General features: G+C 38.4%; 2 protein-coding genes across 10 annotated transcripts; one reads left to right on the forward strand and one right to left on the reverse strand.

Moving 5' to 3' along the window:
* Positions 1–1612: 1612 nt before the first annotated feature.
* LOC127422505 (kinesin light chain 1-like) lies at positions 1613–15780 on the forward strand. Of its 4 annotated transcripts, XM_051666085.1 has the most exons (14): positions 1613–1875; positions 3881–3914; positions 4101–4326; positions 5907–6143; positions 8263–8338; positions 8693–8918; positions 9006–9093; positions 10579–10680; positions 10923–11096; positions 11284–11383; positions 11504–11553; positions 14100–14230; positions 14326–14392; positions 15640–15780. In XM_051666085.1, exons 3-14 carry the CDS (start codon positions 4117–4119, stop codon positions 15724–15726), a joined length of 1548 nt encoding a protein of 515 aa, XP_051522045.1. In that variant the 5' UTR covers positions 1613–1875; positions 3881–3914; positions 4101–4116; the 3' UTR covers positions 15727–15780. The 4 variants fall into 4 exon arrangements, 3 of the variants coding, with proteins under 3 accessions (XP_051522045.1, XP_051522046.1, XP_051522047.1); XM_051666086.1 differs by lacking the exon at positions 1613–1875 and having other exon boundaries at positions 2977–4326; positions 5907–6137; XR_007894186.1 differs by lacking the exons at positions 1613–1875; positions 14326–14392; positions 15640–15780 and having other exon boundaries at positions 2977–4326; positions 10923–11155; positions 14100–14196.
* Positions 4203–27908, reverse strand: ercc2 (excision repair cross-complementation group 2). Of its 6 annotated transcripts, none has more exons than XR_007894184.1 (26): positions 27768–27908; positions 27559–27658; positions 27085–27162; positions 26918–26980; positions 26696–26809; positions 26500–26616; positions 25640–25756; positions 25400–25523; positions 25217–25313; positions 24888–25021; positions 24588–24756; positions 24352–24470; positions 24174–24243; positions 24013–24082; positions 20016–20117; positions 19760–19823; positions 19567–19688; positions 19387–19479; positions 19178–19250; positions 18981–19051; positions 17959–18102; positions 17708–17851; positions 17098–17223; positions 5879–6035; positions 4931–4998; positions 4203–4254 (listed from the first exon to the last, which is right to left on the reverse strand). XR_007894184.1 is itself a non-coding variant. In XM_051666061.1 (23 exons), the coding sequence occupies exons 1-23, from the start codon at positions 27770–27772 to the stop codon at positions 17131–17133; spliced, it is 2283 nt and encodes a 760-aa protein (XP_051522021.1). In that variant the 5' UTR covers positions 27773–27908; the 3' UTR covers positions 16992–17130. The 6 variants fall into 6 exon arrangements, 1 of the variants encoding a protein (XP_051522021.1); XR_007894183.1 differs by lacking the exon at positions 4203–4254 and adding an exon at positions 4313–4525; XR_007894181.1 differs by lacking the exon at positions 4203–4254 and adding an exon at positions 4313–4525 and having other exon boundaries at positions 4931–6035.
* Positions 27909–27927: the final 19 nt, after the last annotated feature.

Here is a 27927-nt window from a genome sequence, read left to right on the forward strand (position 1 = left end):
ACAGCTGAAAATGCATATCAGAGCAAAATCCAAGCCATGAGGTCAAAGGAACTGCCTGCAGAGCTCAGAGACAGGACTGTGTTGAGGCACAGTCCTGGGGGAGGCTACAAAAAAATGTGGCTGCATTTGAAGGTTCCCAAGAGCACGGGGTTTCAGCAGCAGGGACTGGGGTACTGATCGGGGTTGCAGTAAAGCTGAATGCAGCAAAATACAGAGATATGCTTAATGAAAACCTGGTCCAGAGCGCTCAGGACCTCAGACAGGGCTGAAGGTTCACCTTCCAACATGATGATGACCCTAAGCACACAGCCAAGACAACGCAAGAGTGGCTTAGGGACAACTTTGTGAATGTCCTTGAGTGGCCCAGCCAGAGCCCGGACTTGAACCCAATCGAACATCTCTGGAGAGCCCTGAAAATGGCTGTCAGCCGATGGTCCCCATCCAACCTGACAGAGCTTGAGAGGATCTGCAGAGAAGAATGGCAGAAAATCCCCAAATCCAGGCGTGCAATGCTTGTCGCATCACACTTAAAAAGACTTGAGGCCGTAATCGCTGCAAAAAGTGCTTTAAGTACTGAGTTAAGGGTCTGAATACTTATGTCAATGTGATACAGAGTTTTTATATATATATATATATATATATATATATATATATATATATATATATATATATATATATATATATTTGCAAAGTTAACAAAAATCTGGTTTTTGCTTTGTCATTATGGGATATGGAGTGTAGATTGATGTGACATTTTTTTTTATTTAAAGCATTTTAGCATAAGGCTTCAACATAACAAAATGTGAAAAAAAATGAAGGGGCCTGAATACTTTCTGAATGCTCTGTATATGTGCTTTGATTTTGATAAATCTGTATGCTAAGCTGAAGATGATCCCTAGATGCATCCCATCCCCCTTGTTCTGTGTGGTTTCCAATCTTCAAGTTAAGCCTGTCTGATGTGGCCAAGGCTAATGCTGCTTATTTTACACACCCAGACAACACCCCCTCCCTTTCACCCCCACTCACCCTAAGCCGCTTTATTGAAACTATGCCAATGCGGCGTCACAGAAAGACCCCTCCTTATGCATCTCCAATACAGAGTCTGTCTAAATTGATTTGCGACTCTGTGATGTAATAGATTTACACAGTTTCTTTGCAATCGCAGCAGGTATAGCTTTGACTGTGACAAACTGCAAATAAAGATTCTCAGAGGCCATTTTGGAAAAGATGCAACTCTACCTAGAAAGCATTTTGAGCGTCTTATTGATGTTGTTACAAATGCACCTACTGTTTAATGCCCAAAAATTGCTGTATAGGTATGTAGCTCAAGACTTCAGTCACAGCCGTACAGTTCCTTTTTCTCAATAGTAGTAGGGTGCCTACCTAGGCAGCAATTTTGAGCATCATAGACATAATTACAAACATCATGCCCATAATGCTATCTATTTAGGGAACTCTCTAGGTTTTGAGACACGGTGTATGTATGGATTTCATAATAGTGTTCACATAAGTGCTTTTACTAATGTCTAATGGGACTTTTGCACTGTTGCCCATCATGAGTGTTGAGGCTAGGCGTGGTTCAGAGCTGTCACAGATGGTTGGCTTCTGGTTGGCTTCTGGTTGGCATAAGGCGCATGCGCCATGCAGACAGCTGTTCAAGTAAACGCTGTTAATTCAGGGTGTCTGAGACACAACAGGTGGATGACCGCGACGGAGGCTTTACCTGGCTGTTTTAGACCCATTTATCGCCTCTACATCAATGAGATGAAGATGTAGTGCTGTTGAATGGATATTTCTGTTGGAATTATTTTTCCATCGGATTATATCTGGCTGTAAATTAGGACACGTCGGCGGCGGCCGACAGTTTCTCTGCAGGTAAGTAAATATGAGCTGTTGACAGTCACAGAAAGAATGAGCAGCTTTACTTTGAGACGCAATATCACGCTGTTTTATGAACGTGTTATTGTCAGTGTTTGAATCCCTGAATTAGGCAAAGGATTCCTTATTAATGTTAATTTGATTAAAGGCAGCAGGATGACATGTAGAATTATAGATTATAGAATTGCAGCCCAGTGTTAATTACATCCAATTATGTGTTAGGCCTGTAAATTATATTACAGTATATGTATACAAGATATAGGCTTAAATTCTATAATCTATCATTTTAAATCTAAAATGTAACAATATACACCCACTGAGCTCGTTATTGTATATGTACACCTACTTATTCATGCAATTATCTAATCAGCCAATCGTGTGGCAGCAGTGCAATGCATAAAATCATGCATATATGGGTCAGGAGCTTAAGTTAATGTTCACATCAACCATCAGAATGGGGAAAAAATTTGATCTCAGTGATTTTGAACATGGCATGATTGTTGGTGCCAGATGGGCTGGTTTGATTATTTCTGTAACTGCTGATCTACTGGGATTTTCACGCACAACAGTCTCTAGTGTTTGCTCAGAATTTTGCCAAAAACAAAAAACATCCAGTGAGTGTCAGTTCTGCGGACAGAAATGCCTTGTTGATGAGAGATGTCAACGGAGAATGGCCAGACTGGTTCAAGCTGACAGAAAGGCTATGGTAACTCAGATAACCACTCTGTACAATTGTAGTGAGCAGAATAGCATCTCAGAATGCACAACACGTCGAACCTTGAGGCGGATGGGCTACAACAGCAGAAGACCACATCGGGCACTTTATTAGGACCATAGTGTTCCTAATAAAGTGCTCAGTGAGTGTATGTTCATATATGGTTTTCTATGATATATAAGTCATACACTTGTACTGAAATCAGTCTCTTGGTATTATGGTATGATAAATATAGCAAAAGTGATTGTTGATGGTAACAATCACTTTTGCTATATTTATAATACTATTCTTTGTTTGAAAGCTTGACTGTTGACATAACACATTGTTGTGTCTGGCAATAGACTGCCAGAGGTATAGCATTCAAGTTTCTCAATTATTCATGCTTTAATTCAAAATAGCTCTTTCCATTTATGCAAAAGATGTGTATGGATAGGTTGTGTCTGCTGATTAAAAATTTAGAATGCACCTATATAGAATTCATATAAGAAATAAAGCTCTGTAAGACATTGCATAAAGATCTAGGACTGAAATTAGGACCTAGTTGTTTGTTTGTACTCTAATGACATTACTGTTCCTTTAAAGTTTGCACTTGTCTTTATTATAGGGCAGTCAGTTATATAATACACAGATGTCATCAGTGTATGCAATGTAAGTTCAAACAGATCAGAACTGAAAATTGAGCCCTTCCAACAGTAACAGCCAAAACACAGAATTATGAAAGCCTAATTCCTAATATGAACCCATATAAGTTCACCCCATCCTTTAAACATGCTAACTAATACCCAATACATATATCATTATTTTGTTATTTTCTCACATTCAGTGATATTAAGCATAAAAACATGTATTCTGTGTGTTTGATGACCTCATCACCCTGGTGTAAACATTAGCACACTCCTTTACCTCCCCAAAGGGATCACTGTTCCTCCTTGTAAACTGATTCTTACCTAGCAACCTGTCTACTTGTTTTGTTATGTTAATCTGTTGGGGTGGTGGAGAAGCTTCACTTCACTTTTCTCTCTTTAATAAGACTAAGTGCTCTCTGCACTTATACTCCAGATGTCAGAATTGTTGTTGCGATGTTATAAGATGGCATTTTCATAGTATTTTGATACTAATTTGATATTATACTGGTATTTAAATTGTACTCTGATACTTACAATAATTATGTGGTACTACAACAGTACATGTAAATAAAAAAAAAAGTAACATGGTACTTTTGGTACTATTTTGCTGTTTCTTGCATGATTATATGAGATGTTTTTTTTTTTTTCTCTTTCTTTGCAGCCAAAAGAAGATCTTGTTTTTAATGAGAAGTAAGGTCAGTTCCTGTTATTCTGCACCATGATATAATTTTGCATGTGACACTTTTCATTCAACATTTCCAATCTGTTTTTCCCTTTGTGTGCAGTATTGATTACATCAACCCCAAGTCATGAATGTTTGTGTAAACCTTGCTTAATTTACACATTGAATGCTCATTAATACCAAATTCTTTACTTCTCAGGAACTGGGTGGCAGACATGTTGTCAGGGGAGGAGATATTATGCAGCACACGGCAGGTGATCGCAGGGTTAGAGGTTTTGCGTGGCGAGAACCGGACACTGCTGGACAGTCTGCAGGAAAAACAGCAGAGCAAGACGTCCAACGAGAGCAGCAGCCTGGAGCAGGAGAAGACCAGTATCATTTTAGAGTCTCTGGAGAAGATTGAGCTGGGCTTAGGAGAGGCACAGGTGAGCAGCACAGGTCCATATGAGACTTTTGTTTGTTATTTACTATTTTAAATATCAAAGCAAACATAAAAGGTGAAGGGCCCTTGTGGCATGGGGGGCGTGGTCATGTGTCAGTCACAAAAAGCTTATGGGCTGGGTCAAGTGCAATTTAATTGGTTCTTCTCCAGCACCGTCTGTGTCCAATTATATAGTCCATTTCCTGTCAAGCACCAGCGACGTAAACAAAGAGAGCACATTCATAAGAAGTTGATAGTGTAAATAAACTGTATGTAATGAATTAGAAGAATAGAAATATGGATTTACGTTCTGTTGTGCCCTGTGTAATGTCAGGCATGTTTCTTTGACAGTGACACGCTCCTTTTATACAAATGGAAAATGTGGTTCTCATCAGGATTTGGATTTACAATCCTTTAAATTATAGAGAATGTAAGTCATGACTAGTATTAACAGTGATTTTATCGGATTCGGAACACACTTCACTTCTACTGGATGATTTTGAAAAATTAAGTTAATTTATTTTACTAAAAATATTTCTAAATTCAAATTACACTTCAAACGCAATGAAAATCTAATCAAAATGATGACAAGGTCAAAAATATCTTACCAAATCCAAACATTTTACTCTCTCCAACTTCTTCCACCAGCCCATTTTGCAGTGACTTAAAAATCACTCTATGACAACAAGTTGAAAAATACCAATACAAATTAGATCAGTAATACAGTTGTACATAATAATAATAACTGAAAAATAAACCATGACCTAAAGATAGTTTAACATAAACGGCTACAACATTGATCGTCATGGACATTATTTTATATTTCACTGTATTTTCAGAGTTTGGACATGAACTTTATTACCACATTCTGGTAGAATCTCCAAAATGCAAATGCAGGAACTGAGTTTAGACTTTGCGCTGAAAACAGACGTGGTGTTGAAACGTCTTATTTCTCAGGAAAATAGCAAATTGTGCTTTGCGGCACTTCATTTACATACAATACACCCACAGTTTGCACGCATAAACCCACAGGCAGCGCAAACACTCTCACCCAGGGCCACTTGCGCTTTGCACTGGCACGAAAATTGCGCTTTCACGAATATTTGATAAGATGTTGCGCACGGTTGTAGTGCACAGTAGTGCGCTTGGTGCACTCACAAAAATAGAGCCCAAAGTGTGTAGTTTTTATGCCTCTAGTGACACCAAATGGAATTGCAAAAATAATAACCATTTTCTAACAGGTTTCCTGAACACTCCCCCAATCTTTCATTGGTCAGACAAACATATAATCCTGCCCCAAATTCACGCCATTGGTTGAGACCAATGTTGGCCAGTTAGAATTCTAAAACAAATAGATGGATCGTTGGATGCTTGGATGGATGGATGGATGGATAGAAAAGAAAGAAAAGCAAAAAAACTGAGATGTAACTAGATTTGATATATGCAGATTTTATATATAGATATATATTTTAGGTATAGATTTTATCTATCACTTTAACTTTAAGGAATTTCAGTTCCACTACTTCTAAAAACTTGTCATGTTGACTTCCACTCACTGTAGCTCCCTGTTTCCCACTTCTGCAGGTGATGATGGCATTGTCAGCACACCTGGGCTCCTTGGAGGCTGAGAAGCAGAAGTTGCGTGCTCAGGTGCGGAGGCTGTGCCAGGAGAATCAGTGGCTGAGGGACGAGCTTGCCCGAGCTCAACAGCAGCTACAGGAGAGAGAACAGGAAGTTGTTACTTTAGAGGAGCAGAACAGACACCTGCAGTTCATGTGCAGTATTCGCAAGTATGACCATGAAGAGCCAGCTCTGGTGAGGGTAAAGAAAACAATTAAATGGTTAATCTTTGCAGCCCATTTAGGTTCTTAGTCTTTAGTTATATCTCATGTTGTCATGAGCCATCACAGCAACTGACCTAAATGTGCACTCAGCATTTTTTTTATGTTTCGCTGGCTGATATTACAGTTATCTTGGACTTATACTGACAACTGGAATAGTAAATAAAGTGAGCAGTATTTGACTGGTTATGTGATCCCAATTAATCGGCCCTCAAGACGTGACCCACTCCATGTAGTAAAAAACTGCTTATTCTAGGCTAATGATATGATTCTTTATGGCTCTGTATGAGTCTTAATCCCATGTGAGTCATCATTCATAAGTACTATTCATTTCATGTGTACAACTTGATTTAGATAGATTTATAGATTTATTCTAGACTAGCTTTGTAGTTCTATATTGGTATGTTCTGTGTTAAAGGGGTCATAAAGTGCTATTTTTTTATAATTGTATTATCTTCCCTGAGGTCCAATGATAATGTTATAAAAAATAAAAAAAAATTATTATTATTATTTTTTTTTTTTTATTTGCACCAAAACAAATGGGAATTTATTTTTGAAATATAAAATCCCATATTCCACCCTGTTTTTGGCCCTCTGGCTGAAACTCTCAGTTTTGGCCTCAGCGCCTCCTTAAAACGTCATGTAAAAGCTCGCTGTTATGATTGGCTAACATCATGCAGCCCCTCAAATTCAGCAAACTCAGTCAGAAAAGAATGAACAAGCCCCTCAACATTATAAAAAAAAAGTGCAGTGTTTACACACAACGTATATCCAACCCATTGCATCTGAATATATGAAACTGTTCATCTCAAGAACAACTGTTATCACTCAGCACCATAAACTATCAAACAGACATGACATTTGTAATATTCATGATGAAATGGTTTACTTAAGTTTTTGAAGTGTTTTTAACTGCCCCGTCCTTCAATATCAGCTCCTTTGCAAAGCTGGAATCATATTATGACGGTTAACAAACAATCAACACTGACATGAGCCTTCCATTCCCTGGGGATGATTTTCTTAACAATCATGACTCCGGCTAGGACCTTACTTTTTAAATAACTGTCCCCAATATCAAGAATTGTCCCATCACCCAGGATACAGAGTCTGGGGCTAAATGAAAATTCAGTGTCCAATACCTCACACATAAAGTTCTGAACCCCCAACCAAAATTCTTGGATCTTTACACATCCCCAAAAAACATGTGTTGTGTCCCCATCTTCTGATTGGCACCGCCAGCAGGTGGGTGTGTCTTTAAGACCAAGCCTAAACAATCTAGAGGGGGTCCATTAGAATCGATGCAAAATCTTAAATTGCATCAGACTGACCCTTGCATCTCTAGATGCAGACTTAATGTTTTTTTAGAATCCTAGCCCACACTCCCTCCTCCAATACCAAGTTTAAATCTTTCTCCTATAATCTCTTGAGAGAATTTGAAGCTCTGTCCCCTAGACTCTGAATTAGCAGGGAGTAAAAAGACATCCTATGTTAACATATACCAACAATTAAAAAATAGCGCAGATGGGTGAAAGAATGCGTCCATGATGCGTTTGTGCTCAAAGCAACACAGGCAGCAGCTGAATGAGAAAATGTCTTCTCCCTTACAGAGTTGTAACTTGACACCACATCTTTTAAAAGCAGCGAGGTACATGGCAGTGGTCAAAGAGTCTGTGTAGTTCATGTTCATATACAAAATAATTCAAAATAGTCCAGATGGGTCCCCTTTGGTGTTATGCTAGGAATAGTTAGCACCACAAGGTCTGCTCTCTTGACATGAACTGTGCACCAGGGGGCGGGGCTAAGGGTGCAATGACACATGTTGTAGGATGTGTAAATACAAATGAGCAATGTGTCATGGCGTCACGAACAGATACAATTTCAAAACGTGACGTTTCAGCAGGGTGGCAACTATAAATGCTCTCTTTAGACTGGGGAGGAAGTTTTGAGTTCTGAAATGCACAGTATGTTTTTATAGTACAGTTAACTCTTATATATCTAAATATCAAAGAAATTTTGATTTTCCATTTCATGACCCCTTTAAGTTTATCCAAAATATTAAATAGTACTTTCAAGACATGTTTAATATTTTTTTCTTATAGGAGGATAAAGATAGTACTTCAGGCAATGAGTCTCTTGACTATCTCTTTCCTACTGCTGAAGAGGAGCAATCTCACAGTAAGGCTTAACTCTCTAGCCTCACAGACCTCAGCTGTTTCTTGAGCTTTCCTGCTCACATTTGTTTTGAAATGTGCAAATTAGCTTTTCTGCCATGTTAGCTGTTAGAGTTAAGTAAGATTTATGGTAGAGGCTATTTTTAGGTTTGATATTGGTGTTACATTTCATTAGCGCCACCAACATATGCGCTAACCTCAGATCCAGTAGGGTTACTATTATGTTAGAATTAAGGTTAGACCTTGGGACTTTAACTTTCTAAGTAACAATCGGGTCAGGATTAATCATTTTCAGTTTCTGCCATACCTTCAATTCTTATAGCAAGAAGGCAGCTCAGTGCAGCTCTTGTATTTGCAGTGTCTCAGCCACACAGTAGCGCTGCTGCTGCCGCCCAGCAGGGAGGTTATGAGATCCCTGCTCGACTCAGAACTCTACATAACCTTGTGATCCAGTATGCCTCTCAGGGCCGCTATGAGGTGGCCGTGCCTCTCTGCAAGCAAGCTCTGGAAGACCTGGAGAAATCCTCAGGCCACAGCCACCCAGATGTTGCAACCATGCTCAACATCCTGGCTTTAGTCTACAGGTAAATTCTGTAGAACATCAAACCACATTCATTTAACCTTTAAAATTTGCACAATTATTATTTATCTAATTCTTTGTCCCTCGACAGGGATCAGAACAAATACAAGGAAGCTGCAAATCTCCTGAATGATGCATTGGCCATCCGTGAAAAAACGCTAGGCATGGACCACCCAGCAGTATGTTCTGTTTGATGATGCAATGTGCTACTGTTACATTTTGTGCTTTTAAGGGATAGTTCACCCAAATATGTAAATTCTCTCATCATTTACTCACCCTCATGCCATTCCAGATGTGTATGACTTTCTTTCTTCTGCTGCACACAAAGATTTATAGTAAAAAAGGACATAATATTGATCTGTTTCTTACCTACACCTATCATATCTCTTCTGAAGATATGGATTAAACCACTGGAGTCTTATGGATTGCTTTTATGCTGCCTTTATGTGCATTTTGCACCATCAAAGTTCTGATCACCATTCACTTGCACTGAATGGACCTACAGAGCTGAAATATTCTTCTAAACATCTTTGTGTTCAGCAGAAGAAAGAAAGACATACACATCTGAGATGGCATGAACTATCCCTTTAAGAGTGCCATAGTGTTATTGTCTCCAAAATCAACATGAAATCCAAATGATCCCTATTTACTTTGTTAATTCACGTTCCTGGTCTTACTGTACATGATTCATTGAAGAAGAAAAAAAAAACATTTGTATTCGTAATCCTTCCTAATCCTTTCTTTCAAAATGCAAAAACTTGCTCTGACTCAGCTTTCCTTTTGGGCTGACGTCACCAAGGGTGCTGTTTCAACCAATGGGTGCAGTGTTTCAGGAGGGAAGTAGTCCTCCACATTTGAATGCATACTATGGAATGAAAGGGCACTTTTCACGATCCAATCAATTCCAAATGGATCAAATCAAAATATTCTCATGGAATACCTGTTTTTTTTTTTTTTTTTTTGTCACATTACAGTAGTACAATAGCTTGTGAATATTGTTTATACTTTAAATGTTGAGTTGTTTTTTTAGTCTATATACAGTACTGTGCAAAAGTTTTAGACACTTGGGGAAAATGTTGCATAGTGAGGATGTGGAATAATGCCATAAATTGTTTAATCAATTAACGTCATACAACGTCGAGTAAACATTAAAAAAAAAGCTAAATCAATATTTGGTGTGACCACCTTTGCCTTCAAAACAGCACCAATTCTCCTAGGTACACCTGGACACAGTTTTTCTTGGTTGTTGGCAGATAGGATGTTCCAAGCTTCTTGGAGAATTTGCCACAGTTCTTCTATCTATTTCAGCTGTCTCAATTACTTCTGTCTCTTCTTGTAATCCCAGACTGACTCAATATTCAGTGGGGGGTTCTGTGGGGACCATGCCATCTGTTGCAGGGCTCCCTGTTATTCTATTCTGTTTGCAAAAGAAATGTTTGGGAGTCTAAAATGTATATTTCCTATTGACACACTAAAGCTGAAGATATAAATGACCATCTTAAGACAAATGTTTTTGTGAAGCATATTATGTGCCTAAGACTTTTGCACAGTACTGTATATTTTTTTATTTATTTATTTATTTTTTTTTTTTGCAAATAGGTCCATGTTTGCAATTCAGTCAGCTCCCTTTCTTTAAATTCATGTGTATTTGTGGTTGTACCTAGGTGGCAGCTACTCTGAATAACCTGGCTGTGTTGTATGGAAAAAGGGGGAAGTACAAAGAGGCAGAACCACTGTGTAAAAGAGCTCTAGAGATCAGGGAAAAGGTACTGACACAGAAGAAGCATGGTATTCCCACCTGACCTTACTGTAACAGCTGTCAGATTGGATCAACTTACATTAACTGTTACCAAATGCATAAACACAGTATTAAACATATCTTTGAGGGCTAAATCAGTAGATGATAATGTAATTATTAAAGTCATAATGCAAAAAACATGATATCTCTTAGTATCTCAATGATTATGCTGCCCAGCTAAATAACAGGTTACTCTTTGTCTGTTGACAGGTGCTGGGGACAGAGCACCCCGATGTGGCCAAGCAGCTGAATAACTTGGCCCTCCTCTGCCAGAACCAGGGCAAATACCAGGAGGTGGAGCAGTACTATGAGCGTGCCCTGCACATTTATCAGAGTCGACTGGGTCCTGATGATGCCAACGTGGCCAAGACAAAGAACAATCTGGTGAGGATATGGAATTGCACCAGCCCTGCTTATATGTTGTATGAGCTATCACATTGTAGGTCAGTATCTTTCAAATGCTTGTTTTAATAATGATAGCAGTGTAGTGTACTGTTGTGTATACAGGGTGCAGCAGTATACATAATATTATGTGTATGTATTACACTTATGCTGTTTCTGTGCTCTATAGGCTTCATGTTACCTCAAGCAGGGAAAATACAGACAAGCAGAGGCCCTTTATAAAGAGATTCTAACTCGTGCTCATGAGAAGGAGTTTGGCTCTGTAGAGGGTAAAATTAATCTTACATGTCGCTTCAGGGAATTATCTACAGTTCATAGCTGTTCACTTAGACACTATTAAACATAATAGTGTTCTCCAATGGTAATTTTGTATTTTAATATCCATACAGGGGATGGACGGCCGGTTTGGATACAGACAGAGGAGGGGAGCTCTAGACCGGTATATTCTGTTCCATATGTAAATGACTTAAAGGGATAGTTCACCCAAAAATGAAATTTCTCTTATCATTTGCTCACCCTCATGCCATCCCAGATGTGTATGACTTTCTTTCTTCTGCTGAACACAAACGAAGATTTTTAGAAAAATATTTCAGCTCTGTAGGTCCATACAATGCAAGTGAATTGTGGCCAGAACTTTAAAAGACCCAAAAAGCAAAAGGCAGCATAAAAGTAACCCATAAGACTCCAGTGGTTAAATCCAGCAGACTGCTTGTCTTCAGAAGCGATATAATAAGTGTGGGTGAGAAACAGTTCAATATTTAAGTCATTTTTACTATCAGTCTCCACTTTCACATTCTTTTGTTTTTGCGGTTTGCATTCTTCATACATACTACTGGGCAGGGAGGAGAATTTATAGTAAAAAAGACTTAAATATTGATCTGTTTCTCACCCACACTTATACAGGTGCATCTCAATAAATTAGAATGTCGTGGAAAAGTTCATTTATTTCAGTAATTCAACTCAAATTGTGAAACTCGTGTATTAAATAAATTCAGTGCACACAGACTGAAGTAGTTTAAGTCTTTTGTTCTTTTAATTGTGATGATTTTGGCTCACATTTAACAAAAACCCACCAATTCACTATCTCAAAAAATTAGAATATGGTGACATGCCAATCAGCTAATCAACTCAAAACACCTGCAAAGGTTTCCTGAGCCTTCAAAATGGTCTCTCAGTTTGGTTCACTAGGCTACACAATCATGGGGAAGACTGCTGATCTGACAGTTGTCCAGAAGACAATCATTGACACCCTTCACAAGGAGGGTAAGCCACAAACATTCATTGCCAAAGAAGCTGGCTGTTCACAGAGTGCTGTATCCAAGCATGTTAACAGAAAGTTGAGTGGAAGGAAAAAGTGTGGAAGAAAAAGATGCACAACCAACCGAGAGAACCGCAGCCTTATGATTGTCAAGCAAAATCGATTCAAGAATTTGGGTGAACTTCACAAGGAATGGACTGAGGCTGGGGTCAAGGCATCAAGAGCCACCACACACAGATATGTCAAGGAATTTGGCTACAGTTGTCGTATTCCTCTTGTTAAGCCACTCCTGAACCACAGACAATGTCAGAGGCGTCTTACCTGGGCTAAGGAGAAGAAGAACTGGACTGTTGCCCAGTGTTCCAAAGTCCTCTTTTCAGATGAGAGCAAGTTTTGTATTTCATTTGGAAACCAAGGTCCTAGAGTCTGGAGGAAGGGTGGAGAAGCTCATAGCCCAAGTTGCTTGAAGTCCAGTGTTAAGTTTCCACAGTCTGTGATGATTTGGGATGCAATGTCATCTGCTGGTGTTGGTCCATTGTGTTTTTTGAAAACCAAAGTCACTGCACCCGTTTACCAAGAAATTTTGGAGCACTTCATGCTTCCTTCTGCTGACCAGCTTTTTAAAGATGCTGATTTCATTTTCCAGCAGGATTTGGCACCTGCCCACACTGCCAAAAAGCACCAAAAGTTGGTTAAATGACCATGGTGTTGGTGTGCTTGACTGGCCAGCAAACTCACCAGACCTGAACCCCATAGAGAATCTATGGGGTATTGTCAAGAGGAAAATGAGAAACAAGAGACCAAAAAATGCAGATGAGCTGAAGGCCACTGTCAAAGAAACCTGGGCTTCCATACCACCTCAGCAGTGCCACAAACTGATCACCTCCATACCACGCCGAATTGAGGCAGTAATTAAAGCAAAAGGAGCCCCTACCAAGAACTGAGTACATATATAGTAAATGAACATACTTTCCAGAAGGCCAACAATTCACTAAAAATGTTTTTTTATTGGTCTTATGATGTATTCTAATTTTTTGAGATAGTGAATTGGTGGGTTTTTGTTAAATGTGAGCCAAAATCATCACAATTAAAAGAACCAAAGACTTAAACTACTTCAGTCTGTGTGCATTGAATTTATTTAATACACGAGTTTCACAATTTGAGTTGAATTACTGAAATAAATGAACTTTTCCACGACATTCTAATTTATTGAGATGCACCTGTATCACTTCTGAAGATATGGATTTAAACCACTTAAGTCTTTGTGCATTGTGCAGACCTACAGAGCTGAGATATTCTTCTAAAAGTCTTCATTTGTGTTCAGCAGAAAAATTAAATTCATACACATCTTGGATGGCATGAGGATGAGTAAATGATGACAATTTTCATTTTTGGGTGAACTATCCCTTTAAAGGAATAGTTTACATCTTTTACCCACCCTTATGTTCCAAACCCATATCACTCTTTCTTCTGTGGAACTCAAAAAGGAGATTTTAGGCAGAATGTTGGCCTCAGTCACCATTCACTTTTATTGTAAGGAAAAAAAAAGTTCAGTCAGCATTGAACTTTCTTTAAAATGTCTCCTTTTGTGTTCCACGGAAGAAGAAAAGTTTGGGTTTGGAACGATATGAGGGTGAGTAAATGAAAATAGAATTTGTATTTTTGGGTGAACATTCTTTTTAAGAAGAGATGCACCTTTTTAATTTATTTCTTCTCTGTTTGTTTAGGATGGTCTGGGAACTCTGAAGCGCAGCGGATCATTTACTAAGCTCCGGGAATCCATAAGACGAAGCAGCGAAAAACTTGTCCGAAAGCTGAAAGGAGTTGGAATACAGGAAACAGCCCCTCAAGCGGTTGGGTAATGACACCCTGCCTTTGGTTAAACTCTCACCACTGTGCATGTTCAGTTATATAGAGCAGTATGTTTATCTGTACACCTTTATCTTTGAACAGGATGAAGAGAGCGAATTCCCTCAATGTGCTTAATGTGGGTGCACAAGAGAGCCAAGAAGCTGCCACGGTAGGAACTGAATGACTCCCAGACATTAGTTTTAAATTTTGACAGATGTATTTAGAAATATTTCAATAAAAAAAAAAATATATATTTTTTTTTTATTTCCTTTTTTAAAGGAATGGCTTAGAAAAAAAGTGAAAATTCTGTCACTATTTACTCACCCTCATGTCCCATATGACTTTCTTCTGTGGAACAAAAAAAAATTATATTTTGAAGAAACTTTTCCATACAAAGAAATTTCACAGTAACCACAATTACTATTAAAAATACCAGAAAAGCTCTAAAAAGTAAAAGTAGTCCATATGACTTGTGTGTAATATTCCAAGTCTACTGAAGCCATAAGATAGCGTTGTTTGAGCAACCGACTGAAATTTAAGCAATTATTCACTGATAATCTTCCCCTCCAGTGAGCTGGTAACTTGAGAACCACTGTGACTGGATCATTTAATCAGTGAGTTGAACTTGAGGAATGAATCAGTCTGATTCGTGAATGGTCTGTTCTTCATACAAAGATATCGTATGGAGGGGCGAGCTTAGCGAGTATTGACACTGACTACCACCCCTGGAGTCATGAGTTCGAATCCAGGGTGTGCTGAGTGACTCCAGCCAGGTCTCCTAAGCAACCAAATTGGCCAGTTGCTAGGGAGGGTAGAGTCACATGTGGTAACCTCCTCGTGGTCACGATTAGTGGTTCTCGCTCTCAATGGGGCACGTGGCAAGTTGTGCGTGGATCGCCTCCACATGCTGGGAGTCTCCACAGTGTTGTGCACAGGGAGCCACCTGATACGATGCATGGACTGACTATCTCAGAAGCGGAGGCAACTGAGACTTGTCCTCCGCCACCCGGATTGAGGTGAGTAACCACGCCACCACGAGAACCTACTAAGTAGTGAGAATTGGGCATTCCAAATTGGGAGAAAAGAGGATAAAAATGTATTTTTTATAATATTATTACATTTATTTATAAAAAAAAATAAAGATATCGTATGGCTTCAGAAGACAAGTCCTATGCAATAGTATTAATTTATAAAAAAATATTTTTTTTTCATTTTTGGAGCTCAACAGCTCAAAGTTCGGGTAAACTATTCAAATTAACTGCTGTTTTGGACTAGGTTTTGAGCATACACTATACAGTTTATCATTTCACAGAAACCAGAGATTTGGACTGTTTATCAGATCATAATAATTTATAATTAAAATAATTAAATCAAAATATATATATATATATATATAATTTTTTTTTTTTTAAACAGAGGTCTAACAGGCTCACAGACACACGGGGCCTGAGTTCCAGCACCCAGAGCTTAGCCCGCCGCGGTTCTCTGAGTGGAGACAGCTAACCTCCACTACCAGTGGCTCCATATGACATCAGGACTCTCGGGCAATGCAGATCAGCCCTGAAGAGCTGTGATTATTACATCTGACTGCATAGATCATGTTGAGAAATAGGATGTAAATAATGAATGAGGGCTTCCCTGAGGCACAGACTTCAGAGTAGTCTGTTAAATTGGTCCTGGGAAAAGGGAAGCAATTTTGATTTGGTTTTACCAAAAAAAAAAAGGCAGCTCTTTTTAAACTGGTACTATGCAGACGCTTCTGATACTTTGTTGAAATCTGTTTGATCTCCTTTTTCTTTAAAGGCAGTTGCACTATAAAATGTTACAGAAAATCCTAACCCTTTGCATTCCAAATGGCTAAGATTGAAGAGCAGATTGAAATCTTGCAATCAGTAGGTCCAATATTGGTATGTATTAATCGCTATATTATTAAAACAATAGCAATCTTACCACATTGTCACACTTTCAACCTATGAACTGCAGGATGCAGTTTGCTCAGCAACACGGTTTACTTTTGTAGCATATTGCAGCATGACGCAAAACATATTCCATGTCCTCACTCCAGCATAGAATAGAATTATAGTGTTAAAAATTGAGCACTTTCAATATTTGCACTAAATCAAGAATTTCTATTTTAAAGGTTCATGGAGGGCATGTTACATTCCAAAACGAGTGAAACTGTACATTATTTGTACAATTCTGAGGTCAAACGATTGTAGTACTTGTGCCTATAAAATAAGGGACTTTTTATTTTTCAATTTTAAGCACAGATTTTAAGTCTATTGTGTACTCCTAATGTTTTCATCTTAATACTATTCCACAAAATATGTACGTATGCTGAAAAAAACCTAACTTACATGTACATGGGTAAAATTACATGTAAGTTACGAGTGAGAAATAATTGAGGTAAATAAAGTTTTTCACGCAGAAATCAATACGCTGTTACTTAATGCTTAAGCAGTTTTACATTCATGAGTTTAAGGAACACATTTATGCTCAGTTTGTTGCTAATGAACCAAATAAAATTGTTCTACCTCTGTTCAAATCAAAATGAGTACATCAATAAAATGCTGTCACTTAAAGAAGGGTCTGACCGGGATATAGCTGTCAGTGGCAAATAGCTTTGAATCTAATTTAGAAATCTACAGTTCTACATTATGCTTTGTGTGGTTATTCTCGGGAACACATTTAGAGTTTGTGTGCCCTCTACAGATCATTTTGAGATAGCATAATTTCTCTTCAGACAGTACAATTAAAAGCCACTGGATTTGAAAAAAAACAGCATTTATTAATGCCTTTGGGTTTGCAGTAGAAAACAAAGTATGAAATTGTATCTTTAATACAAAAACAACATATATACAAAGTTGACTCTACCCCTGAATCTGTTTCATGGCCCTGTAAGAGATGTCATGCTTGCTGAGCGATCTGGGCAATTTTCTTCAGCATTTCCTCAGACTGCAGCTGTTCCAGGGTCAGCAGCGACAGACCCAACTGATCCTCCTGCCATACAAAGATGACAACACAACAGCCTTAATTCAGCACTAATGAATGCATCAAAATAGGCATACATGTACATTGTCATTCTCAAAGTTTGAAATGCATTGAAAATTAAGTGTTTTAAATATTTTTCAACCATTATATACAACACATGGCCAAAAGTATGTGGACACCTTCTAATTAATGGGTTTGGCTATTTCAGCTAAACCCATTAACAAACAGGTGTGAAAAATATCAAGCATACAGCCATAAAATCTCCGGATGGAAATGTATGTACAAATCTAAATATGAACATTTAAGCAGGAAAATTTTTATTCAATCCATTTAATTTTTGAATGAGATGATAGGGAAAAGGCTTCATTCAAAACACTAAATATCAAGGCATTGCGTTTAAGGGCACATCACAGCTTAAGGTCACTGATTATGTCTGAGGATGATCTGTACAGGCTGAGAAAGGTTAATGTGGTCTTTCAAGCATTGACCTTACCCGTCTGAATGGCTGGGCCATCTGTCGTAGAAAGTGTTTGGACAACTGCACCGTCTCATCGATGGTCAGATTTAAGCTTCCATCTGCAAGGTGTTCTTGGATCCAGCGGGGCAGTTTCCCTCGTTTATCTGCTCGTGCATAACGCTAAGGGAAAGACGACAATATAGAGACCAATTAATCAAAGAAAACAATCAAGAAACACTTAATTTGACAGCAATTTTGTCATGCTGCCCTTCCATCTGTTTACATACCTTGTCAGCAAAGATCATAAGGCCATAGTCTGTTTTGCCTCGGATGGCCCTACCCACACACTGAGCTGCATGACGCATCGCATCAAAAGTCAGGAAGTCATTTTCCCTGATTTGAAACTGGTCTCTCAGGTATTCCAACCGCGCCTGATTAAAAAAGCCGGTCAGGGGATTTGGATTAACTACTCAATTATAGGGATAGTTCACCCAAAAATGAACATTCTCTCATCACTCACCCTCATGCCATGCCAGATGTGAATGAAATTCTGTCTTCTGCTGAACACAAACGAAGATTTTTAGAAGAATATTTTCAGCTCTGTATGTCCATACAATGCAAGTGAATGGTGACCAGAACTTTGAAGCTCCAAAAAGCACATAAAGGCATCATAAAAGTAATCTATAAGACTCAAGTGGTTTATTTCCATATATTCAGAAGTGATATAATAGGTGTGGGTGAGAAGCAGATCAATATTGTTGTCTATATTTTTTACTGTAAATTTACACTCACTTCCACATTCTGGTATGGAAATGACTTTCACATTTTACATTCAGCACCGTACTGGTTAGGGCTGGTCAAAGGTGGAGATTTATAGTACAAAGGAATTTTAATCTGTTTCTCACCCACACATCACTTCTGAAAACATGGATTTAACCACTGGAGTTGTATTACTTTTATGCTGCTTTTATATGCTTTTTGGATCTTGAAAGTTCTAGCAAGTAATTCACTTGCATTGTGAGTACCAACAGAGCTTAGATATTCTTCTAAAAATCTTTATTTGTGTTCTGGAGAAGAAAGAAAGTCACATCTGGGATGGCATGACGGTGAGTGAATGTTCATTTTTTGGTGAACTCTCTTTAACTCAAAGGTTAAGTGTGTAATTTCAGTGACCCTGGCGACACCAAAATGATTTACGACAATAATTATTGTTTTCCAAAAGGTTTCCCAAAGTTTTTTAACATTGAAAAATTCACACTTTACCTTTAATTAAACAGTTTAAGAGAAGTTATAAGATATCTCTACAAACCTTGAGAATTCGGCTTTGAGTATAAACATATGGCACTCCAAACATGATAACAGCTCGACCAAAGTGATGAACTGGGGGTCAAAAAGTGGAGAAAAAAATAATTAAAAGTTCTTGTCTTACATTTAATAATAAAAGCTTTGTAAAGCATTTACTGATTAAAAGGAACAGATCCAAATTGATAAGAGACTAGTACCCACCAAAGTCAATACCCTCTGACACCTTCCCTCTTGCCACTGAAAGAAGAATTGCTCCTCTGCCATTCTCACAGGCCTGAATCAAAGAGCAGGTGGGGTTAGATTAGATAACATAAGTGATTACTTTAATACATGATACTTAAAGACTACATTACACAACACGATTAAGGAAAACATGATTAGGGAGCATTAAAAACTGAATGTTTATTAACCTCCTGATACTTCTCCAGGGCCATGCTGGTCTCTGCTGCATCTTGGGTCTCTATGAAAATGAGCTTGTTTTTCTGGATGTTCTCAAGAATTCCCTAAAAATCCAGCAAGACAAGTATGCTTTTTTGAGTTACACCAATAATTAACAGCACTGAAAAAGGAAACAAGTTGTGCCTTCATACCTGTTCATACCATGAGGCCACAATGTTCTCCATGTAAACGTAACTTGTGAAAAACGCCACAATTCCGTCAGGGACAATAGCGGACATTTCCAGCAGCAGGTTTCCATAGTTCCGGATTACAGCTATGATATGAATGGTTATCTTTCAATTGCACTGATGACAATATCACAAACAAAACAACATTACAACTTACCAAAATCTTCCCTGGTCTCAAATTTGGAAGTCATGGCCACCTGATCATTCCCTCGTCCAACAATCTGAAAACACAGTTAGAAAATAAAATAAAATAGAAAAGCACCTACCGGTAATACTGTTTACCATTATTTAAAAGGACGTGAATCCAGCATATTTTAAATATACCAATGTTTGTAGATTTGTTTTATTTCAATCCACTACATTTAAAGAGTTTTGCAGCAATGACATCCGGCATTGCCATAGTTACAACTCACAAGAGGGCAAAGGCAGGTTCGTGCCAGTGTCATGGTGAAGGATGCCACAGTGACGGGGCGGAAGTCAAGAATGCGTGGGTAGATGTCCAGTGGAGAAAGAGTCTAATTAGGGAGAAAAGTAAAGATGATCTCAATCCAATTTGCCAGCACATCATAATCAGGATTCTAAGACAAATTCAATTACTGAAGATGCAACAGGCATTTTTGAAAAATGGATCATTAAGAAGTGTAGGCTATCAATGTTGGATAAAGGTTAAGAATTTTGACTGGTAATTGCTTTCAACCAATTAGAAAGCTAAAGCAAACATTTTTTTTTTATGTGCAGGCGAAAATGAAATGTGCCTTCCACAGATGGCATGAGTGTTACCTTGGGATTATAATGAAGAGATTAGTGAGCAGGCTGTGCTTAATCTACCATTCAAGGGACGACAAGAGCATAGAGATTTTGTAAGGTAGCACTAATTCTATTGTTTTCTGTGAAAGTAGATTAATGACAAAATTCTTTGAAACAAAAATGCATTAATTGAAAAATAAACGCATTCCATTAAAAGTGCTTTTATTTTTGGAGGATGCAATTTCATATGGTTGTATATTTAAGTTGTGAATATTTCAACTGAAAACATTATTCATTAATTCACTAATAAATATTCACCTTACAAAGTTCAGTTCCAAAATATACACAGGGTTGGGAGGGTTACTTTTGAATTGTATTCTACTACAGATTACAGATTACATGCTGTAAAATGTAATTTGTAATGTATTCCGTTAGATTACTCAAGGTCAGTAATGTATTCTAAATACTTTGGATTACTTCTTCAGCACTGGTAGATTTTTTCACTTGTTTTGACTATAAAAACTCTGCCAGTACAGTAAGACAAAATACACATGTTAAAAATACATTCTCTGAAAAACCTAAATATCTTATGCAGTGTTGTTTCTAAAACAAGATAAATCTAATTGATCTTGTTTTAAGGATTTTTAGATATTTTTACAGGAAAACAATACAAAAAAAATATCATCAAGAATATGATTTTTGCCCTAATATCAAAGGTCTTACTAGAAAAAAAGAAATTATGATCTAACGTGAATTTTCTTGATAAAAAAATATGATCCTGCTGGTAACGTGCATGTAAAATGGCTAGAAATAGCATTTTAGCTTAGCGTAAAGCTGACAATTTACACAAGGTTTATTTCTATTTCTTCTACTCTAAACTTACTTCAAACGTACTTCTCTGTCTGCTCGTATGAATGTAACACATTATAAGAAAGTGTTTCACCGCTGTTCAAATGCACTTTGGATCGCATCATTTATATGTATAAATGTTTTTCATCTGAAAGGACTAAATATTAAATGAAACAAATGACAATAAAATGCAAAGTAATCTCTTCAGTAATCAAAATACTTTATGAATGTAACTGTATTCTAATTACCAATTATTTAAATTGTAACTGTAGTGAAATACAGTTACTTATATTTTGTATTTTAAATACATAATCCCGTTACTTGTATTCCGTTACTCCCCAACCCTGTATACATACACTATATTGCCAAAAGTATTTGCTCATCTGCCTTTAGACGCATATGAACTTAAGTGACATCCCATTCTTAATCCATAGGGTTTAATATGATGTCGGCCCACCCTTTGCAGCTATAACAGCTTCAACTATTCTGGGAAGGCTTTCCACAAGGTTTAGGAGTGTGTTTATGGGAATTTTTGACCATTCTTCCAGAAGCGCATTTGTGAGGTCAGACACTGATGTTGGACGAGAAGGCCTGGCTCGCAGTCTTCACTCTAATTCATCCCAAAGGTGCTCTATCGGGTTGAAGGCAGGACTCTGTGCAGGCCAGTCAAGTTCTTCCACACCAAACTCGCTCATCCATGTCTTTATGGACCTTGCTTTGTGCACTGGTGCGCAGTCATGTTGGAACAGGAAGGGGCCATCCCCAAGCTGTTCCCACAAAGTTGGGAGCATGGAATTGTCCAAAATCTCTTGGTATACTGAAGCATTCAGTGTTCCTTTCACTGGAACTAAGGGGCCAAGCCCAGCTCCTGAAAAACAACCCCACACCATAATCCCCCCTCCACCAAACTTCACAGTTGGCACAATGCAGTCAGACAAGTACCGTTCTCCTGGCAACCGCCAAACCCAGACTCGTCCATCAGATTGCCAGATGGAGAAGCGTGATTCGTCACTCCAGAGAACGCGTCTCCACTGCTCTAGAGTCCTGTGGCGGCGTGCTTTACACCACTGCATCCGACGCTTTGCATTGCACTGCACTTGGTGATGTATGGCTTGGATGCAGCTGCTCAGCCATGGAAACCCATTCCATGAAGCTCTCTACGCACTGTTCTTGAGCTAATCTGAAGGCCACCTGAACTTTGGAGGTCTGTAGCGATTGACTCTGCAGAAAGTTGGCGACCTCTGCGCACTATGCACCTCAGCATCCGCTGACACCGCTCTGTCATTTTACATGGCCTACCACTTCGTGGCTGAGTTGCTGTCATTCCCAATCGCTTCCACTTTGTTATAATACCACTGACAGTTGACTGTGGAATATTTAGTAGCGAGGAAATTTCACGACTGGACTTGTTGCACAGGTGGCATCCTATCACAGTACCACGCTGGAATTCACTGAGCTCCTGAGAGCGGCCCATTCTTTCACAAATGTTTGTAGAAGCAGTCTGCATGCCTAGGTGCTTCATTTTATACACCTGTGGCCATGGAAGTGATTGGAACACCTGAATTCAATTATTTGGATGGGTGAGCGAATACTTTTGGCAATATAGTGTGTACATATATATATATATATATATATATATATACACACACACCGATCAGCCACAACATTACAACCACCAGCATAATATTGAGTAGGTCCCCCTCGTGCCGCCAAAACAGCACCAACCCGCATCTCAGAGATGCTATTCTTCTCACCACAATTGTACAGAACGGTTATCTGAGTTACCATAGACTCTGTCAGTTCGAACCAGTCTGGTCATTCTCTTTTGCCCTCTCTCATCAACAAGGCATTTCTGTCAACAGAACTGCCGCTCACTGGATGTTTTTGGTTTTTGGCACCATTCTGAGTAAGTTCTAGAGACTGTTGTGTGTGAAAATCCCAGGAGATCAACAGTTATAGAAATACATTACAGAAATCTGGCACCAACAATCATGCCACGGTCCATATCACTGAGATTGCATTTTTTCCCCATTCTGATGGTTGATGTGAACATTAACTGAAGCTCCTGACCCTTATTGGCATGATTATATGTACTGCACTGCTGCCACACGATTGGCTGATTAGATAATCGCATGGATGATTGTTGGTGCCAGACAGGCTGGTTTGAGTATTTCTGTAACTGCTGATCTCCTGGGATTTTCACACACAACAGTTTCTAGAATTTACTCAGAGACAATATTATTGAAAAAAAAAAAAGAAAGTGACAGTGTGTAAGCAGCTGTATATAACATATACCATAACAAATAACATAATCCTGTATTTTCAGTAAGCAGAATTATTAGCTAATATTTCCATTTGGTGTCACCATTGCCCTCTTCTGGGCTGATTTTTTGTCCCAGTACATCTCTGATGGATCATTTAGCACTTTTGGCTAAATTTTAAAGGAAAGAAACTGTTTTGCTTATGTCTTTAAAGTAATAATAATAATAAACTTTCAATCTTTACTTTTCTTGATTCAGGCTTAGTTTAAAGAATCATGAACAGAACCGTGGGTTCAGTATCATGAACCGAACCGAATCGTGAGATGAGTGAATCGTTACATCCCTACTGTTGATGCAATTTTTCAATTAGTGCAATTCAGCATGCTTATTTGTTTCAAAGACATTGGTCATTAATATACTTCCATAGTTTTCTCCTTGGAATAATCGCTTCTGCTTGTATTATTCTATTTTATAATATATTAAAGTGTAAGGATAAGTGTCTGCTAAATGAATAAATGTAAAATGTAAATGTAGACTGAAGAGCACATCTTACCCCTGATGTAATAACGACTGACTGAAAGCGCCCAAATACAGGCTTGATGGCAATAGAGGGATCCATACAACTGGAGAGAAAGGATCCAGCAAAGTTAATGACGGTGCTCAACAGAAGACATAAAAGACATGACAGGCTGTATGAAAGCGGTACTAAAGCACCTGAAGTGAAGAACAGGATTTGCTATTGTTGGCGTTCTATCTTCGAAGGGCTCAATGATAATGGTGAAGCCTAAAAAAAAAAAGAAAAGCACGATTACACGTAAAAACTCACTTTTGGAGGAAACGTTCAATAGATTGAGAGGAGTGAGACATTGGCTGCGTTAAGTAGCTTTGTTACCTTTGCTGTAGGTGCTGACAAGTGTAGCAAAGTGAGAGATCAGAGTAATGGCTGAGAAGTCAGCGATGTCAGCAATCTCCAACGTCCTCAGTAGAGAGCGCAGCCGCTCAGCACAAAATCTGGAAAAGGGATACCTCCAAATTTAGGCTAGGGTGAAAATTTGGCTTTATTCCTTAATAATGACCATCAGTATTTCCAGTATAGGATGGCACAAGAATCTGACTATTTCTCCTCACCTAAGAGGCTTGCGGTCAATGCAGACCTTCTCAAAGATGTCTTTGAGAAACTGAGGAGCACTCTCCTGCACCACATGATGGATCCGCAAACGTGCCTTTAGGTACTCTAGGAAGCGCTTTATGAAGCCCACAAAGTGCTCTGCCGTCCGGATACTGCCAGGAACAGCCTCTGCAGTGAGAGAGAAATGTAGGGTATATGTATATTGTATATTCTGATTTTTTACATCGAAGACTCCTTTCAGCAGAAATTAAGCAAAAATGAAAAGGCACCTTCTCAAACATTACATGACAAAAACTGACCCTGGAGGATTTCATCCGGCAGGACAGGATTGGACAGATAGATGTCAGTTTCTCGGGCAACGTTTGCTTCTTTAAGGCCTTCAACTAATCTCCTGTATTCTTCTCTAAGTTTGGTAGCATCTGTTTCCTTAATTCTTTAAAAGAAAACAATCAGCATGCAGGCAATTACATTTAGTCATTTAGCAGACGTGCTGATCCAAAGTGATTTACAAATGAAGAACACAAGCAATTGTTAATTCACTCTTAAATGTTAAATATGTCAGAATCGTAGGTTATGCTACAATCTTTAACATTACCATGGGTGAAAAAAATAAACTATTTTGTCACACCTCCTTATAGTGTTTTGCAGGGTTTCCACATTAGCCTGGCACCGATCCAGCGTCCGCCTTGTAATGTTGACGCTCATGGAATCAATACACACATTATCTATAGGGAACAAAATCATCTTTAATAACCACAATCTGTCCACATGGCATGGATGACTGTATCAAGCACTGGGATTTGCTCCTTACCTATGTTGTGAGCCTCGTCGAACACAACTACAGATTTCTTTGCAAGCTCTTTGGACACCAGGTCTGCAATTTTTGGATCAAGTAGGTAATGGTAGCTGTACACTACAATGTTTGCATGGAGAATCTGAAAGAAATGTAAACAAGTAACAATTATCAACTGCATGTATAGCAAGTATGAAACATCCATCATGTTATATCCATTAAACATTTTTTACAACGTCTCCTCATCAAAGCACTCACTGAGTAACGTGCCAGGAAGTATGGGCACCAGCCTTTTCTACGCCCAAAGTCCTTCAGATCATCCAAGTTATATATACCAGAGGGAAGGGGCACCTGCCTACCTACTGCATCAAATTCCTGCATACAAAGAATCAGGCACAAAACAAGCTGGATGATTTAAAGGAATATTCCAGGTTCCAAACAAGTTAAGCTCAACCGATAGCATTTGTGGCATAATATTGATAATCACAAAAATCAATTTTGACTTGCCCCTCCTTTTCTTAAAAAAAAAAGCAAAAAGAAGTTACAGTGAGGCACTTACAATGGAAGTGAATGGGGCCAATCCGTAAACATTAAAATACTGTTTTAAAAGAATAGTCACAAAATCTGAACAATGTGTGTTAACATGATTTTAGTGAGATAAAAATCACTTACTAATCTTTTCTGTGTAAAGTTACAGCCATTTTTACAACTTCGTTGCCATGGCGATGTATTGTCATCAAACCCTAAAACCCTGACTGTAAAAATTACGATTTAAACAACTTTACAGCTCAAATAATACACGAGTTTAACATTAAATTAATGTCAAATTATAAAAGCTTCACATTTCTGCCTTTAAACCCTCCAAAAATTAGCCCCATTCACTTTCATTTTAAGTTCCTCACTGTAACCTCGATTTAAAAAAAAATAATTTTAAGGAGGGATGAGGTGAAATGATTTTTTGTGGTAATAAACATTGTGCCACAAATGCTGTTGACTGAGCTTAACTTGTATTGAAGCCCGAGTATTTCTTTAAGACTAAAAGGCACAAACACTGCCAGTATGGTGCAGTAACGTGATTAAGGGTCAAACATAAGCCAAATGTATGAAAAACTGCATACCTCATAGAACTGGCAGACAGGTTGACTTGGGTTACTGTGATGCTGTGCTCGAATGTATGACGCTGTCAGACTGTGACACTTTCCGTCTACTTCTTTTCCAAAACGCAAAGAGCTGACCTGTGATCACGCATTCATTTCCACTTAATGATTTCACTAGCACATGAAAACCACAAAAAAGCGCCCATATTCCACTCACCTCAGGATGAATGCACAGGTTTTTCCGTGAAGATAGTGCCAGTGCAAGGAAGATGTTTTTCGCTCCCGTTTCCTTTGCATAATAATCCATTAGCTTCCTTAACTCCTCCACAACCTTTGAGAGGAGAACAGAGAATTGATATACAGAATAAAAGCAGAGGATTAGTGAGAAATGCATTATATAATGGACTATAGACATGCATTCAATGTTATTCATTAATACCTTCTCTATCTCAGGTACAGTACGAGAGCAGTAGATCAGCTTGGTCACTTCTAAGGGGTAAGCCTATATTATTTCAAAATATAAACCAAGATGTTTGCACAGCTATTAAGATTGTTATTATACTGAAGTTCAAAATTGTACTACATGGTGATACAGAAATCACTCACCTTCTGGTAAGCAACAATGAGGGAAAGAAGAGAAATAGTTTTTCCTGTTCCTGAGGGCATTTCGAGAACTCCATGACCCTGTGCAGACAAAACAGAGACAGAAAAACTTACGTTTATAAACTATACTTTAGATTCTGTATTTAGTCACCAGGTCTTAGAGATTTTTGTTGTTGTTGCCATTTATATGGTCCTACGGAGTTACAAATGATTTTATTAAAGAACAAATATTCAATTTAGTCTCTTATACGCAATACACTGTCACACTGCAAGCACTGGTCTAACTAATGTAAATATATAGTGTATGCAGGGCCGTAGCTAGGGTGAAAGGTGGTAACGATTCTAGGGGCCCAAATGTCCAGGGGGGGCCCCACAACAAATCCTAAACTTTATTTTTTTATAGGAATAGTGCCCTGACCAATATACAGTCAATATACAGTGCTACGGCCCTGAGTGTATGTGATGGATTTAACATACCTTTGCATCCAGTGTCCTCTTGAGTTCAAGCATGTACGAGTATTGTTCGGGATAAATATAGTCATACGGAAAGTAGACTAATAAACCCTCTATATTCAGCCTAAAGGGAGGGAAAGATGGATTAGAACCGAAAAAGTATTGTCCATTCAATAAAACAATGGTTTTGAAGATTTGCTAAGTAGTAAGTTTAAAACGAACGTTTTACTCACTTCATGTCAGCTAGTGGAAAGACTTTGCAGCACTAAAGTGTGTCTCGTTTTCAGTTTTCTGCAAATTTATACATGCAGATATTTCTCTGTAAAACTCTCATGGGTCTCAGTCAGCGGGCATGTAAAGAGAGGAACAGGCACTATCAGTCGCAAATAATAC

The sequence above is a fragment of the Myxocyprinus asiaticus genome, chromosome 31, assembly GCF_019703515.2.
Source record: "Myxocyprinus asiaticus isolate MX2 ecotype Aquarium Trade chromosome 31, UBuf_Myxa_2, whole genome shotgun sequence".
In the NCBI taxonomy this organism is placed as follows: domain Eukaryota; kingdom Metazoa; phylum Chordata; class Actinopteri; order Cypriniformes; family Catostomidae; genus Myxocyprinus; species Myxocyprinus asiaticus.

Coding starts and splice junctions, on each gene's coding strand:
- LOC127422505 (XM_051666085.1), top strand. CDS start 4,117: ATGTTGTCAGGGGAGGAGATATTATGCAGCACACGGCAGGTGATCGCA. Junction 6,144..8,262: donor AAGAGCCAGCTCTGGTGAGG/GTAAAGAAAACA, acceptor TTTTTCTTATAG/GAGGATAAAGATAGTACTTC. Junction 8,339..8,692: donor TGAAGAGGAGCAATCTCACA/GTAAGGCTTAAC, acceptor TTGTATTTGCAG/TGTCTCAGCCACACAGTAGC.
- ercc2 (XM_051666061.1), bottom strand. Junction 19,052..19,177: donor GTCAGAGGGTATTGACTTTG/GTGGGTACTAGT, acceptor TTTGACCCCCAG/TTCATCACTTTGGTCGAGCT. Junction 17,852..17,958: donor TTATGATCTTTGCTGACAAG/GTATGTAAACAG, acceptor TCTTTCCCTTAG/CGTTATGCACGAGCAGATAA.